The sequence below is a fragment of the Anolis sagrei genome, chromosome 1 (genome assembly GCF_037176765.1).
Source record: "Anolis sagrei isolate rAnoSag1 chromosome 1, rAnoSag1.mat, whole genome shotgun sequence".
NCBI lineage: Eukaryota > Metazoa > Chordata > Lepidosauria > Squamata > Dactyloidae > Anolis > Anolis sagrei.
Window position 1 is genome coordinate 121,638,575 of NC_090021.1, and position 17,868 is coordinate 121,656,442.

The 17,868-nt window shown below is 38.8% G+C and overlaps 1 protein-coding gene across 2 annotated transcripts in view; it reads right to left on the reverse strand.

Moving 5' to 3' along the window:
• Nucleotides 1-1,875: 1,875 nt before the first annotated feature.
• Nucleotides 1,876-17,868, reverse strand: part of ERICH1 (glutamate rich 1) — an 80,026-nt gene continuing 64,033 nt past the window's right edge. The window contains exons 4-6 of one of the 2 annotated variants that reach the window (XM_067468241.1): nucleotides 12,950-13,318; nucleotides 10,195-10,389; nucleotides 1,876-2,922 (exon numbers count right to left, since the gene is read on the reverse strand). In XM_067468241.1, coding sequence (XP_067324342.1) covers nucleotides 2,816-2,922; nucleotides 10,195-10,389; nucleotides 12,950-13,318 — 671 coding nt within the window. In that variant the 3' untranslated portion in view covers nucleotides 1,876-2,815. Of the gene's footprint in view, nucleotides 2,923-3,150; nucleotides 8,470-10,194; nucleotides 10,390-12,949; nucleotides 13,319-17,868 lie in introns of those variants that run through there. The other variant, XM_060752717.2, reaches the window with a different exon arrangement.

The following is a 17,868-nucleotide window of genomic DNA, read 5'->3' on the forward strand; positions in this document are numbered from 1 at the left end:
CAGACTTTTGTGTCTGCTTGCCAGCCTTATGAAGCCTTCCTTGATGAGAATCCTCCATCAGCCAGTTGCAGTCTTTTCCATTATTATTATTATTATTATTATTATTATTATTATTATTATCATTAGCAACATTTCTACCCTGCCTTTCTCAACCCTGGAGGGGACTCAAGGTGGCTTAACAACATAGGCAACTATTTGATCCTGTTAAAACAATATAAAATTAAAATAAACATTTAAAATAGGATTATAAATACATCAAAACATTTAAAAACATTACTTTTCCTGTTGGTTCGAGATTTCATAGCTACTGAACATGCTTATGCTTTCTGTTGCTTTTGGGGGTGGGGGTGGGAGTTGCCACTCTCCAATTAGACTTCTGTAAATATTTATTTATTTACAACATTTATATTCCACCCTGAAGGGGACTCAGGGCAGATCACAGAACACATACATGGCACACATTCAATGCCGTTCAACAAACAGGACAGACAGCAGATAGAGGTACTATGTTGGCATTTTTTCCAACTTCGGTGTCCTGGAGGCTGTGCTCAATTCTGGTCACAGTGTGGTGCTGTCGCTCTATCCTCTATGACAAAGAGCCCTTGATCACAGACTTTCTCCTTCCTTTGATCGCCGGCATTTTCTGGTATTTCCTTTACAATGCCATAAAATAACTCCCTGCTTAAGTGGTGCTGTATTTCTCTACTCACAGCTCACAGCTGTTTTCAAGCTTACATGGACAGTAAGCTGGGCTGAAGGTCGGGTGCTCACCCCAACTTGCGCTTTGAATTGCCAACCTTTTGATTGGTAAGCTCTATTGCTGCTGGTGAGTAACCAGCTGTGCTAAAACCCGGCCAATACAAATTCTTTCCTTCGCTTTGAGGAATTTTTGTCAGTGACAAAGAATAATACTACTTTAGCTGCATAAAGGTTATCACTCAAGAAATGGATTCTATACTAGTAGGAGGGTCAACCAGGATGTCTCAAAAAAGAGGGACCCAATTTGAAATCACTACATCTCTGCAACCATGAATGAAACCCTTACCCTTGAAAGGGTGGGCCATAGAGTTTAAATGGATTACCGCTAGATGCCTCTCCCAGCACAGTAACAGCCCCTAGTCTTAGTCATTCACAAGATGGGAATGTCAGCTATTGACAAGATGGAGTTTATTAGAATAACTAAAACAGATCAGCAAGTTAATTTTTATTTGCAGAGTTGTTAGTAAAACTTGATGACTTGATGACTCATTAAATTGCAACATGTTGTTATCATTAAATATATTACTTTCAAATTCGGGACACTAATTTGAAACACCCTGGGTTATCTGAATAATGAAAACACATGCAATGGTTAGATCAGGAAAATAACCCCGATTAATGATGCAAATTTCAGGTAAACAGAGCACTGAGTCAGGAACTTCCCACACAATCCAGTTATTTATATGCTAACAGAGTTCAAATGGAAAGCAAATTGTGACATACCAGATACACAGGAATTGGTTCTTATCAACCATGATTTGCTGAAGAAATGCACTAACTGGAAAAAGAGATGGGCCCATTGGTAGCAACTGCATCTCTCACTCACTGTCAACATCACATGTATTTGCATTCATTTCTGAACCTTTGGAATATGCTTTTATGTATTGGAAAAACAGACCGCAGTCCATGAAAGTTAATGCATTCATAACTCTTCTAGTCTTGAAGGTGCTGCAGGTCTTCCTTTGCATAGTTTGCAAATAAGACTACTATGGAAACTGGAAGCATACTGCTGAATGCTATCACAGGGGCATAGCTAGAATAAAGTATGTTGTTACGATCTAGGTTTTAAATTAGATTTATTCTGTCTTCTATTACCAAGTATACTGAACACCCATGTTAACCAAAAAATAACACATTTTTATTCAGAGACAGGACATATTCTGTGACTGCCAAAGGTTTGGGAACAACAAATGTTGGAGGAAACACGATTGGATTGCCTGTCTGCAAGTAGGACCTCTAGATCCTGACAAATAAATGAAAATTTTATTGTGCGGAGTTTCCTCTGGATATTAAACTTTAGTTCTTCTAGGGCATGCTGCCCCCTAGGGTAACCATATGCTGGATCTGCAAGGCAGGGATTTCGAGAGATTCAGCCTTTCACGGTAGGGTTAGCAAATGCAAGGCTGATTAAAACGTAAACAAAATGAAACAAACAAACCCTTTCAGTACAATAATTATTCATGACACAGAAGCCCTGCATTTAAGTGTCTTCCTCCTCTCTATGCTAATGGTAAGTGAACTGCAGTTTGATAGAGACCATAATAATGAGAAAAATGATTATTAAATAGACAGGTTGTTTAGAATAGCTATAATCTTTATAATATGTAAAGGTCAAGGTTTGGGCACTCCTGCAATTCACAGTGTAAGATATGCATTTCACTGTACAGCATTTACAAAGAATGAACCTGCTTAGAGTTCTATACAAAATCTGTCCCCATTATATGCATTAAAATACAGATTCTGGCAAAATGTAAACAACAGGTCAATTTGGCAGTGTACACTTCCATTCAGCTATGGCCACCAAGCAGATTGGAGAGATATGATGCTTCTCACAAATGACTCCTCCTTTCAAGAATCGAGCTGCAGTAATAAGTCAAACAAGTTAAACAGGTGCATCCATGCTTCTCTCTTAACTTAGCACACATAAAATAAAAGGTCCTGATACCGTCAGTAAAAAAGAAACCCACAGCTATGCCTGATGCAGCTGCAATCTGTTCAATGGCACTGTCATTTCTGAATATTCTTGGAATCAATTCAGAATGGTGCATATGAAGTTCTAACTCTGTACAGATGGATGCGCACATTCTGCTTCCTTCATGTGCTTTCCAGGAAGTATATCTGTAATCCAGTACAGAAACAGAGAAGAGATTGACTTGGCATGATCTACAAAGAAAAGGGGGGGGGGGGGGAGAATTTTTCATGAAACATTCATAAGATTGTTTTCTGTAAACAAATTCCTTATGATAAAAAAATCAAGTGCACATCTGTTTCCAATTTGCCGTTGGAATGATGATGAACTAAGCACCTATTGACTGAAGCTAGAGACAGCAGAGGGTTTTGTGAGATCAGTTACTCTCATTGCCGTGTGGTTTCGAGGCAACGGTGTAGATCTAAAGTTGCTTCATATAAAAGGGAAGTAAACATAATGAAATACACAATTAAAGATAACAGCCCAGTTTCTATTGCTTTTACTGTATTATTACACTAGTGGACATTTGTATATTCGAATACTTATACTTTGTGAATTCAACTATGTACATAGTTTTAGAACTCATTGCAACTCACATTGAGTTCTTATGAGGATAGCTGGGATAGAAATGTGAACAGAAACACTTGTTTGTTAGTTCTTTTCTTCATTATGCTAATATTATTCTTTGCTGCTTTCTGATATCTTCTTTCTGTTACTCTTTTCTTTCTTTTGCGCTTTTAAGTCTTGCACCTCTCTCATTCCTTGTTTCTTTTTTATAATAATTGTTATTGAGGTTTATAAAGCAATAATAAAAATAATGATAGAGTAATCATATCCAACATACCAGTTTAGATAGAAGAAGGGAAAAGAAAAGAGAAAAGAAAGCTAATATATAAAGAAAGAAAGAAAAAAGATAAGTAGATAGATAGATAGATAAGTAAGTAAGTAGTTAAGACAGTCATAAGGATACCATAGTGAGATAAAGATAAGGATAAAGATTTTTGACTTCCAGATATCTTCCTGAGGTCTTTCCCCTTTCTTTCCTGTTTTTCTTTCTTTCTAGCCTCTCTCCCTTCTTTCTTCAACTCTTCCTTTTATAATACCAATTTCTTCTCCGTTAGATCAAAATCTTCTTATTTCTTTGTTTGAATTATTCAGTAACTTTTTTCCTATCTGTTTCCTTCATTTTTATTCCTTTATTCTTTAACATGAGAAATGTAAGTCTATCCATGTTTCTAATCTCTAATATCTTCGTCATCCACTTGTCTTCTTCAGGTATTTCATTTTGTTTCCACATTTTTGCATAGCAATTTGTCTGTGTTTTTCCCCCACTTCCATCTCATGTATTCCTAATAAAAATATTTCTGGTTTCCAGGGGATCTGTAGCTCTAATTTTTTTTCTGTATCTCTTTCTGTATTTTTTTCCAAAATCTTTTTGCTCTGTCACATGTCCACCACATGGGGAAATATGATCCTTCTTTTTCTTTACATTTCCAGCAGGCTGTAACATTTTCCAAGCTTCTTCGGGGTCATATACCACCTATATGCCATCTTTACCCAGTTCTTTTTTAGGTCAATTGCATAGGTTTATTTTGCTTTTTTCTTCCATATTTCCTCCCATTTCTCTTGTCTGATAGTCCTTTCTATGTTTTCTTTCCACCTTTTCATATAGTTCTTTTCTTCTTTCGAGTCTACTGCCCATTCTAGTAATTATTTTATAGATTTTTGTTATCATTTTTTTCTCTGGTTCCATTATTTTGTGCCCCTCAAAAATTGTCTGCAAATCCTGATTCTTTATCTTTTTTTATATCTTTCTTTTATTTGCCAATATTGATACCACATTTTTTGTTCAATTGTATTCAATTCTTGTTGTGATTTTATTTTTAATTCCCCTCCTTTCTTCTTTAATATTTCTTTAAATTTGGGCCATCCATTCTAGCCCAGGACCCGTCTTTGCCCCACTTCTAATGGAGATATCCATAGGGGTGTATTCCCATATAATTTCTTTTTGTATTTTTCCCATATTCTAAGAATAGCTGGTCTTAAAAATGATTGCCAAAGTTTTTTTTCCCTTTTTTGCGCCCTCATACCAAAGGTATGAGTGCCATCCCACTCTCAATTCTACTCCTTCTAAATTTAGCAGCTTTATTTTTTCCAATTTTGCCCAGTCTCTAATCCATAGTAGGGCACTTGCTAAGTATAGTCTTAAATATGGTGATGCAAGTTCTCCCTTTTCTTTTCATTTGATCATATTTTTGCAATGCGTTTTGCAATGAATTTTTTTCTTTTCCCAATTAAATTTTGTGATGTCCCTATTCTAATTCTGCAATAGTTTTTGATTTCTTATGATGGGCAATTTTGAAATAAGAAAATTATTTTTGTTAGTATCTTCATTTTCACAGTTGCAATTCTACCTAAAAGTGACAAATTTATGTTTTTTTTTTACCATCCCTCTAATTCTTTTTTATCTTCTTCCATTTTTCTATGTAATTATTTTGTAATAATTGTAGATTTTTAGATGTTAGGATGATCCCTAGATATTTTAGTTTGGATACAATTTGAATATTCCACTTTTCTTTTATCTTGTTCTTTTTTCTATATTTTTGTTATTGCTTTTGTTTTTTTTATATTTATTTTAAATCATGAAACTACACCTATTTTTTAATTGTGTTTATCCATCCTCCTAATTTCTTTTTGAGTTCTTCAATTATGCAGATTATGTCATCAGCGAATGCTCTGAATTTGTAATCATGTCCTTGTATCCTGGCACCTTTCAATTCTTGTTCTTCCCTTGTCTTGTTTAATAATATTTCCAAAGTGAGGATGAATATTAAAGGGGATAGGGGGCATCCTTGTCTCATTCCTTTTTTTTATTTCCAGGATTTCCGTTTCTTGTCCATTTATTATAATTTCTGCCTCCTATTTTTCATATATTGCCTCTATTACATTTTGGAAGTAAAACCCTATATCCATTTTTTTCATTAAAAATTTGAAAAAAATCCAATTAATATTCCTTCTTTTTCCTTGACTTTTCCTTATATACCTTCTTATTTTTTGTACTGCTCAATCTAATCGTCTAGTTTCTTCCTGACTCCTCAGCATTCTTTCAGCATCTGCCCTGTGTTCTGGCCTCCTTTTATATTTGGAAATATCTGTCTCCTTACATCTGCCCTTCCTGTTCTCTTTCTTCTTCTGTTAGTTCTGAAAACTTTTGTTAAAGTCATAAGTACAAAATGCATTCTTCTTCTGTATTTCCTGTCTTTTTTCTTTCATCCAGCACCTTTCTGAAGTATTCCCCCTTCCTTTCCTTATCAACATATTTTGGATCATGAGTCTGTGGCCTTGGCCCAAACTTTTTATTGTAGAGCATCAAGTAGGTACTTTATAAATGAAATAGAATGATAGTGCTGCTACCTCTAATTATACCCACAACAAAGACCAACATGTCTGACATACATACTACACCAATCTACACTTCCATTTCTGGTAATAAGGAGAAAGAAAAACAGTGACACGCTATATTTTTTAGGGGTTTATGCTGGGAAAAATCCAAAAATCAAACCTTAATCCTGCTGTTTTATATAAGGGACACCATAAGTAAAGATAAAGATGTCCACCTCTGAGGGGTGATGCTCATCTCCATTTCTAGGCCAAAGAGCCAGCGTTGTCTGTAGATGCCTCCAAGGTCATGTGGCCAGTATGACTGCATAGAGCACCTTTACCTTCCTGCAGAAGCAGTCCCTATTGATCTACTCACATTTGCATGATTTAGAACTGCTAGGTTGGCAGAAGCTGGGGCTAACAGTTGGAGATCACCCTACTCCCCGGATTTGACTTTCGGTCAGCCAGTTCAGCAGCTCAGCAGTTCAATCTGCTGTGCCACCAGGGACACCATACTACTATGAAATTGTCTATAACGGGACTTTAGTATCCATGAATTTTGGTATCCACAAGAGGTCCTGAAGCTATAAAGGAGGGTGGCAGGTTAAATGTCTCCCGTACATTATTCTGACCATTCACAGTTGCATATACTGTATGTGTGTGTTCCAGGGATCTGTAGATGAATTTGCAATATGATTATATGATGGGAAGACCATACATTAAAAAAGAGGTAGACTTGAACCATATTAACCCCACAATTCCATGTGTCTTCAATGTTATTTCTTACTAAAGAAATATGGGAAGAACTAAAACCCAAGTGCCATAAACTTTCTACAGGATAGGAGACTCCACCTGAACATGAGGAAGAACTTCCTAACTGTGAGAGCTGTTCAGCAGTGGAACTCTCTCTCTCTGCCCCGGAGTGTGGTGGAGACTCCTTCTCTGGAGGCTTTTAAACAGAGGATGGCCGGATGGCCATCTGTCAGGGGTGCTTTGAATGTGATTTTCCTGCTTCTTGGCAGGGGGTTGGACTGGATGGCCCACGAGGTCTCTTCCAGCTCTATGCTTCGATGATTCTAGGTATTCTTGGATGTACTTATTGTGCACATCCAAATCTTCTCTCCACATGACCCAGCTCTTTCCTCTTACAGTTTTCCTGTCTACCAGATGGCATTTATTGGGTATGTTGCTATGGTCCACAAAAGAGAAGATTCTGTAGGTTGGTTCTTAAATTGAATTTATATGTAAGTTGGAACAGACACATTTTAAAGTGTAACTCCAGCCAATGTTTTTAAATTTTGGGGTAATATAGGGAAGGGTTAACACCCCTGTAATGGTTGTTCAGAAGATTTCGTCTCACTTTTTGTCTCAGCAACATGTTGGATTTTGAAAAATTTGAGTTGTGGAAACAAGGATAGTGATAAAGCTTCACTGGAGACACTCGTGATCAGAATTTCTCTTCCTAGGGATAGATTTCCTCACACTTCCTATTGTCTTACCTCTGTTCTTAACAATGAGTCATGTGTAAATTAGATGTTTGTAACTTGGGGACTGCCTGTATAACCTACTGTCTATCTCAGTAGTTCTCAATCTCTGGGTCCCCAGATGTTCTCTCCTTCAACTCCCAGAAATTCTAACTGCTGGTAAACTGGCTGGGATTTCTGGGAGTTATAGCCAAAACACTTAGGGACCCATAGGTTGAGAACCACTGGTCTATCTGATGCCATTTATTTAAATGCTAACTGTTTTTCTATAGTACTCCCTGTAATAATAAGCTAATTTCTTTTTTATACATCTTAAAAAAAAAAAACTAAGTGCAATGCATGTGGAGAATCCAAGATGTGCATGGTGGGTGAAAGGGAACTATAATGTCTACTGGTCTGCAAAATTCACAAATAAATGGAGGAGGAATTATTAGGAGGACCGCTCTGCAGATTTTTAGAAAGCCTTTCATAATTCGTTTTTAGCTTTTTAGTGGGTGATAATTTCCTAGGCAACAAGGGAGGAAGCTATTTTTGACGTGATGCTTGCTAACAAGAAATAAAATGTTAGCAAGGAACAGGAAACCCCAAGGACCAAACCCAGCCTAGAAAGAGGAATGGCATCTTTATAACCTTTTGACACAGTTGATATCTAATTCTAAGAGTTTTTCATTCCCCCCAGTATGCGTGGCTCTGCCATTCTTCTCCTTATCCCATGTCAAAGCCACCTGGGAAATGCTGTTCTCTACAGTGCCTTTCCATTTCCTGTTTTTGAGATGTTCTGAAATATGTGAAGTACCTGCCAAGTGGATCTCTTTACATTCAGCTCTTTGCCCCAAAGATCCAGACAGTCTGGCATTAGAATATGAATGGAGGCATCTAGTCAAAAACACAGATTTTACACAACAACAAAACCCTCAATGTTAAAAGCAAGGCAAAATAATTTACCCTTTTAAAAAGCACATCATTTTACAAAAAAAAAAAACAAAAAAAAAACACACATTTCCATTATGTAAGAATTTAGCCCATTCACTTATTGTATCCAGCTGAAAAATGGAAAGAGCAACCTCCACTCCCAGCACTCGACTGTGTTCTATGGACTCGAACAGACAGCTCTTACACTTCCTCTACTCTTTTCCATCTTGGATATTCTAAAAAATGAAGTCATTTCAATGGGACCTCAATCAAAGTAGAGAGAGCATCAGAAAGCCATTGTGGTGTAGTGGCCCAAGAGCTGGGTTAGGAACCTGCGGGCCAAAGTTCAAATCCCCACACAGCCATGGAAGCTCACTGCATGACCCCCTTCCAAGCTCAGATGAAGCCAATGCCAAACATCCTCTGAATAAAAAACAAACTCAATGTATTTCCATCTGAGGGTCGCCACAACTCGGAAATGACATTGTGGTGAACAACAATAAAGAGAACATCTCCATATGTCTAAACATTAGAAATGGCTTTCAACCTCTCAGCTGTGGTTTGCTGATGGCTTTTTTATTGTCAGGAGCAATGCATAACTCTCTCTCTCCCTCAAGCTGTCGACAGTGGGAATCATGTATTCTTTCCTTATTTCTTTGCACACCTGAGAGCAACATCCTTAAACATCCTTGGGATGAAGATTCTGGCACTAACAGTAAATCTTTGCACACACAAGAACATGACCTGTCTGGTTTTGCTCAGCTACAAGGCCCTTTTTGCTCGGGTGGCTAATATCCCTATCATTGATCTAAGACAGTGGTTCCCAACCTCTGGTCCGTGGACCACCATGGTCTTCAAGAATGAAAATATGGTCCACGGCCTCACCATTACTACACTGTTGCCTCGAAACCACATGGCAACGAGAGCGACTGGCCTTGTGAAACCCTCTTATAGTGCAGAGGCAGCGGGGATGTCAGGAAGGGAGGGGCTCACTACCAGCAAAAGATTACAGCTACCACATAAGCTTTAGATTATTAAATATGGTTTTCTGTGGGTAAGCAGATGGCTACTACTCAATGGCATACGTTCTGTATCAGAAACTAGAGCTTATGTGGTCTATCCAATGCAATTTTCTGAATCAGCACCCCAAATAACCAAGCCGAATCTAAAGTTGACCAAAAACTGATTTGGAACCCTTTAGGTACTAATGGTGAGTGGTCCCTGGTCAAATGGTCCCTGGTCAAAAAAAGGTTGGGAATCAATGATCTAAGAAGAGGAACAATCCTCACATTCTGGTAAGTTTGCATCATAAGTGCCAACTATAGTCCCTCACTTTCTTCCACATTAGTGCGAGCAAAATAAAGGATTGGAATTGTGCAAGAGGGATTCAGTGGCATTTTGCATCAACTTGTGCTGGTGATGGAAGATGTGCACTCCCATGTACAAATGGATGCATGCTACTGGATTTTGTTACATCAAGATCTTAAGCAGGAAAATATTATACATGTAAAGCTTATGCTCATGAAAGAGCACCTCTATATCAAGCCCTATAATATATGCATTTACACAAATATTGAATATAGAAAAAATGTCAAAGAAGAATACATTTGCCATTTTAGCACAGGAAAAAGAAAATCTGAATCCAAGTCCAAGAAGAATAGTAATGGCACAGTTGGGTGAAGAACATACCAGGAGGCATCACTGACTGTGAGAGGAACTCTTCCACAGCAATTCTGAGTCTCTCAACATCTCGCAGCAGAACAAGAGCTTTCATCTGATGCAAAAGGTCAACGTCTGACAAAGGCATATGGCGAGATTCGAGACTGTGTAAAATTTCATGAATGCTCTGTGGACTCACAGCTGACTCTTCACATTTCGATCGTTCTAAGGATTGAAAAATAAGGAGTTTGTTTAGAAAAAATTCTTATGTAAAGTGTATCACCCCCTCTGCTCAACATCCCTTTCCTGTTTTGATATGTAAATCAAAATAGTAGGCTATGCAATCCTGATAGATATTACAGTCCAGCAGCATTTTAAAGCCTTTTCTCACTCATGATTTAAGGCCTTCACAAAACACGTTATTATTCATCTCCTGGTGGATGAAGTCAAATGTGTAAAGTGACTCATTCGATTGAAAGAACAGCTTACTGTGGGCTTCCTAATGTTGTTGAACTGCAATTCCCCTGTGTCCTAGATAGTATAGTCAATGTTGTGGGATGCTCACAGTTGCAGTCCAGCAATATCTGGAAGGACCCAGTTTCCCACTTCTGATTTAAATAGGCTCTAGTGTGAGATGCTGATATGCATACTGTCTCATTATATGGAATCTGATCTCATTCACACACACCAAGCAGTAAACATATATTAGATAACCAGCCCACAGGAATTGTATAATTGTGTCAATAATAGCAAATAAGTCTGCAAGTGCTAGATTATGTTTAAAAAGTAGCTTTGCATTGGTTCTAAAGTCTCTTTTAAGAGAAAAAGCAGCATACAAATAATAATAATAATAATAATAATAAGTAGCAGAAGTAGTAGTAATAATAATAATACAACTACAGTAAAGTCTCGCTTATCCAACCTTCGCTCATCCAACATTCTGTATTATCAAACACAGTCTGCCTCCCGCCCGGATCCACATTGCAATGTTTTGGTGCTAAATTCATAAATATAGTAATTGCTACATAATGTTACTGTGTATTTATCTGCTTTTTCTGAAGATTTGTTGCAGAACATGATGTTTTAGTGCTTAATTTGTAAAATCATAATGTAATTTGACATTTAATAGGCTTTTCCTTAATCTCTTCTTATTATCCAACATTTTTGCTTATCCAACGTTCCGCCAGCCCATTTATGTTGGATAAGCGAGACTCTACTGTAGCTTGCAACTTGCAAATCTATGACTATTGCATATGATAGTTGTGTCAAATGATTATGCTTCCATTCTGGATGCATGAGTTTACAAGAGCAGGGTCCTTCCACTGTAGGATTATTCCAAACCATTTTTGTGATCGTCACTAAAAATTCCAAATATATGGAGGTTGCTTCATATGAAAAATCATCTGTGTGCGACAGAGTGCAATGATGCTCTGGAAATAGTTTATAGTGGCACTACATTAGCCAAATATAACGCCTCAGGATCCTATACAAAAATATTTCCAGGTCATTGTTGTGAGGTACTTCACATCAAGAATTTTTCCTTGTGGAACAAACGCCATCAATTTTTAAATTCCAAGTGACAACCAAATAAATATTAATACAATCCTATGTACTGCAACTTCTGTTTGCTACACTGACAGCTGAGGTACCATAGAGACCATTTCCCATTTTCTATCATGAAAACCTTATTACCAGTTAATGGTTGAGTAGCACTTTTGGCTCTTGGGGGCTGACATGTATTCACTCTTGCTTGGTCAAACTGAGACCCAAAGATGAAGGAGAGGGAGGGGAGGGATATATATATATTTCTTTTGCATTTTACAGGGGAGAAATAAGCAGTACTTATGTATTGTCGAAGGCTCTCATGGCCAGAATCACTGGGTTGTTGTGCGTTTTTTGGACTGTATGGTCATGTCCCAGAATCATTCTCTCCTGACGTTTCACCTGCATCTATGATAGGCATCCTCAGAGGTTGTGAGGTCTGTTGGAAACTAGGCAAGTAAGGTTTATGTATCTGTGGAATGTCCAGGGTGGGAGAAAGAACTCATGTCTGTTCGAGGTAGGCGTGAATGTTTCAACAGGGACCACAAAAACACAGCGCCCAAACACGAATCAAGGAACATGAAAGGCACTGCAAAATACTTCAACCAGAGAAGTCAGCCACAGCAGAGCACTTGATGAACCATCCTGGACACAGCATATTTGTTGAGAACACAGAAATGCTGAATCACTCTAACAACTACCATGTCAGACTACACAGAGATGCCACAGAAATCCACACGCACGTGGACAATTTCAACTGAAAGGAAGAAACCATGAAAATGAACAAAATATGGCTACCAGTATTAAAAAACATCTAAAATCATAACAGTAAATAAAGAACAACACTCAAAAACAAGGGAATTCCAGACATGAAACAATCAGTGCCAGCTAATCACCTAACAACAAAGGATTACCCCAGGCAGTAAGAAGCCAGACCTTGAAACCGCTGGTCCATTAAATGCTAATCAAGGTGGCCATTTGCAACATTCGCACCTACCTCCAATAGACAAGAGTTCTTTCTCCCACCCTGGACATTATTCCACAGATACATAAAAACAATTTTCCTAGTTTCTAACAGACCTCACAACCTCTGAGGATGCCTGACATAGATGCAAGTGAAACATCAGGAGAGAATGCTTCTGGAATATGACTATATAGCCCGGAAAACTCACAACAACCCAAGCAGTACTTAATTCTCCTAATTTAAGCTACAAATGAAATGTAGGAAAGGGGATGTACCTACTGTCAGAGAAATGGATTTCTTGTGTTGCTTGCAAAAAATCTAGAATACTGTCTATTTTCTTATCTGTATCTTCAAAGTCTGTTCCTCTGTCCATCTTGGGCTTGTACATGAAATCTATACCAGTTGGCTTTGTTAACAAGCCAGCTGCTCTCATCTTTTCTTTCTGCCGCTTCTTTTTCATTTTCCTCTTTTTGTTTCTACTTAGATTCAGGGCTTCCGTGTGTTGCAGCTGTAAGTTATCTTCAATCAGATTTTCAGGCTTTCCACATTCTGCCAAGCCTCCTTGTAAGTTATCAGGGTTTTGCAAAACATTCTTCCGTTTCTTCCTTCGGAGACGTTTCCTCTGGGGTTGACCTTGATCATTCTCCTCTGCAGGTTTAAAAAGAAGCATATTGTGATTGTAAATAAAATGGGAAGTAAAAAATACATTTTACTGTGAGGGATAGGAAGGAATGGGAGTCAGCTTCGTATACTGGTTTGAGCGCTAGACTAGGACATTGGGAGATGAAAGTTCAAATTTCCTGCTTGTCCATGGAGTCCAGTTGGATGGCCTTGGGCAAATCGTACTCTCTCAGTCTCAGAGAAAGCAAAGCCAAACCCGCTCTCAGCACATTTTCCCAAGAAAACCCTGTGAAGGTTTGCCTTAGGGTCAACATAAGTTGGAAATGACTTGAAGGCACACAATAACAAAGAAAATACTGGTTCTTTCAGCCAATACTGGGTTGTTTTGGTAGATAGGCTATAGAATGCCTATTTGTTTAGCTGTAAATATATTATTTAATCAGTAAAATTAAAACACACATTTTTCTTCAGAGCAGTGCTTCTCAACCTTTGGGTCCTCAGATGTTTTGGCCTTCAACTCCAAGAAATCCTAACAGCTGGGAAACTGCCTGGGATTCCTGGGAGTTTGAGACCAAAACACTGTTTCAGAGCAACTCCCAAAAGGAACAAAAATGCAAATGCTCTACTCCAGAGATTCTCAACCCTTTCTCAACCAAAGAAGGAGTCTCCAGTACATTCAGTGGTACTCTCTGCCCTGGAGTGTGGTGGAGGCTTCTTCTTTGGAGCCTTTTAAACAGAGGTTGGATGACCATCTGTCGGGATTGCTTTGGATGTGATCTTTCTGATTCTTGGCAGGGGGTAGAACTGCATGGCCCATGAAGTCTCTTCCAACTCTATAATTCTATGATTCTTCATGGATCCACTTTTAAATACTTTTGTGGTCATAGACCCGCAAAACTTAACTCAAGATTTAGGGCATATCAAATAATTATTTTAGTTTTCTCAAGAATGTTTCTTCAAATTTAGAGAAAAGGAAATATAAATTAATCTGTTAATGCACACACCCCTGCTTTTTAATATTTTGGTTATGATTCCATACAAATTTAAAATAATAATACCAACAAAAATAGTACCAACACTAATGTAATAATTTAATCCTTTGAAGATCCCCTGTGACAACACTGCAAATCTCCAGACTCCACATTGAGAACCATTGCCTCAAGAAGCCATGGTCAACTCAAGCAGCTATGGGCGGGATTCATTCTCTGTCTTCTGAAGGCAGAACCTGATATGTTTTTACCCAATTCACAGGGATCTTTCCTCCTGGCTCAAAGCACTGAGATGCCAAATTTTAAATTGTTTCAAATTACTCCATGCAGAGACTGAACCACCGTCTACTCCCTTCAGCGGGTTATCCCAAACTTTTGTGCAGCAGAATGAGGGGGAACGAGGACCCAGTTAAACAGATCTGGATTCATTCCTATCTATGTTCCAATAGCCAGGAGCCACCAAAAAAAAAAAAAAAAGGGAGGAAGGAACATAGAAGGAACAAGAGGCATAAATAAGGTCTGGTTTGTGCACTTAGCATTTGGTTCATCTGGAGATAAGAGATAAAAAGTAAAGCTGTAAGCTTTGCAGAAATAATGAACGGTTTGAAGAGAAAAAGGTGGGCTCCTGGGGTGTTTTCAGTGCCATGTATCTTCCTCTCAACACAGTACTAAAGGAAGCAGGAAATCCTAGGTCCAATTCCTGGCATGTCTAGTGTAAAAAGATAAAGGAACAAGTTCCATAAATGGCCTTTGCTGGTGGAAGTGTCAGTCAGCCAGAGGAGATAGTACTGGGCTAAGAAAATCAATAAAGCCAGCTATTTTGGGGATATATGTCACATATTCTTTTCATATGGTAAACTTGAAATCACCATGTCACACATGGGATCTGATTTAACTACAGACAGTAAGGCACACATAGGGGTTCTGGTGTTTGGCTCATCACATAAATGCAAGCCACAAGAAAAAGCAGATGAGTAATGTTTCCCCTACCTAAACCCAGTTATAGTTCTGCTTATTACACGTCATGCTGGCGCGGGGGGGGGGGGGGGGGGTAGAGGGGGGGGGAAACTAAGCTGGAAGGTGGTGGGATGTGCATCCATATTTCCTGGTTATGGAATGGGCTTGCTGATGTGATTGCGATTTGCGGTTCTGTCCTAAATGGAATGATAAACTGCTTTCTAGCTGATGGTGGCCAACAGATGGGAATAACAAGATGGTAAGCAAGACCCAGTGGCACAGCGGGTTAAACCGTTGAGGTGCTGAACTTTCTGACCGAAAGGTTAGGGGTTAAAATCTAGGGAGCAGGATGAGCTCCCAATGCTAGCTTCTGCCAACTTAGCAGTTCTACAACATACAAATATGAATAGATCAATTGGTACCTCTCCAGTGAGAAGGTTTTTTTTTTTTGGTCGTGTCAGGAGCGACTTGAGAAACTGCAAGTTGCTTCTGGTGTGAGAGAATTGGCCGTCTGCAAGGACGTTGCCCAGGGGATGCCTGGATGAATTGATGTTTTTATCATCCTTGTGGGAGGCTTCTCTCATGTCCCTGCATGAGGAGCTGGAGCTCATCTGCCTCTCCCCGGATTCGAACCTGTGACCTGTCGGTCTTCAGTCCTGCCGGCACAGAGGTTTAACCCACTGCGCCACTGGGGGCTCCTAGTGGGAAGGTAATGGCGTTCCAAGCAGTCATGCCCACCACATGACCTTGGAGGTGTCTATGGACAATGCTTGCTTTTTGGCTTAGAAATGGAGATGAGCACCAAACCCCAGAGTCAGACACAACTAGACTTAATGTCAGGGGAATCTTTACCTAAGCAACACTAGTACTGTGCTTTTAAAAAAGCCAGTAAGTCAAAAGAAAGGGTTCATCTGCTCTCCCTAACAATGAAAATGAGAATGGAGCAAATGGCAGTAGTGCTAAAGGATGCGAAAAGAGGTTAGCCTCCATCAGGCCTTTCCTTGGTATACATTGCCTTATAGTGTTAGTTTTGGCTTTGAGTGCAAAGAGCTTACAGTTAAAATGCCAGTCATGACCAGGATCATACTCAGCATAGCCAGGAGTTAGAAAAAGTTTTGGCTTTGTTGTATGACACTTTCAAGAATTGCCATGGGCTGTGGTTTTTGAGAGTTACAATTTCACAAACACACACACACACTCATGTGAGCCAACCAGAAACACTTGTGATTGTTCATAGAAAGGGCCTGAAGGCACAAAACTGTCTCTAGTAACTTGTGTTCGGCCACTATGTCGAACAGTCACTGAAATAACGCAAATATGATAAGAGATCCAGAAGAATAAAACTTTTGGGTGGGACAATACAATAAAACCTTTATTTGCATCCTGATTGGAACTGGTTGTTCAGGCAGCTCTCCTTATCCTTCCAGCTGCAGACCTGTAAATTTATTTGGCTAATTGTTCACTAAGATTGGAGAACTCACAGGGCAGCTCAGCTATCGGTCCATTTGGCTCAGAATCAGTCTTGGCTCCTCTGCCATGAACTGCTGCGGAATAATACTTGACCCTCAGCTAGGCCACATCAGAGAGAGCATGTCTGCCCATCAAAGCCACAGAGATTTTGGCAGGGGCTGTACTAGCACATTAATGCTGTGATTTATGTCTCAAATGACTTCCTGTCTTAATTAATAGCCTTTCTTTTTTCTGGCCTAACTAAATACCACTTCTCATAAATCTCAAGGACCCCTGGATATTTCTGTTATTTCACCCTTTCACGTCATAAGTCAAAACTATCCCACATCTTCTGCAAGGCTGATTTAAACACTTACAACTCAGTTGTGGGGGGTTGCAAAGTGCAGCTTTATGAGTAAACAAACACACTCACTGTGAATATCAACAGGAATCCTAAGTGATCATATTCTTCAAATATGGACTATTCCTGTGGGAAATGGCAGCACACAAGAGACAGATGGGGTTGGAGGGACTATTGAGACCTCTGAATTTTCTAGCTGTCAATGGGGAAACACAGTCTAACCGCTTTTACAGAAGGAGACTGGCACATGGATCAACGGCTCTCTTCTGGTGTCTTTTAGATGACAATTATTGCTAATACACGAGGTCTGCATGCACCTCCTTTGTATGGAATCATTGACTTCATTTACCCACCAGTTTGAAATGTTTATTTTTGTTATTCTGTAAACATTTATTTTCATTATTCTGAAAAGAGCAGAGAGTTAAAGACTGGGCTTTTTTTGGTTGCCAGCTCTGAAAGCTAGAAATACACTGATAGAGTATATACAGAGTATAACTAAGAACAGAGTATTGCTGTACTTGGAACCAGAAGTGTTTTCGATTTCAGATTTAATTATTTATTTGGATTTTGGAATACCTGTATTTACATTAATATAGTGAGGTCCAGGTAGATAGGCTCCAATATGGAATTCATTTATTTTTCATATACAGTTTACACAAATAGCCTGAAAGTGATTTTATATAATATTTTTAATAATAAAGGTTTGTGTACATGGAACCATGAAAAAAATAAATGTGTCAACATCAATCAACCATGTGGAAGATTCTGTATTTTGGACATCTGGATAAGGGATGCTCAACCTGTATAGCATACACTGTATA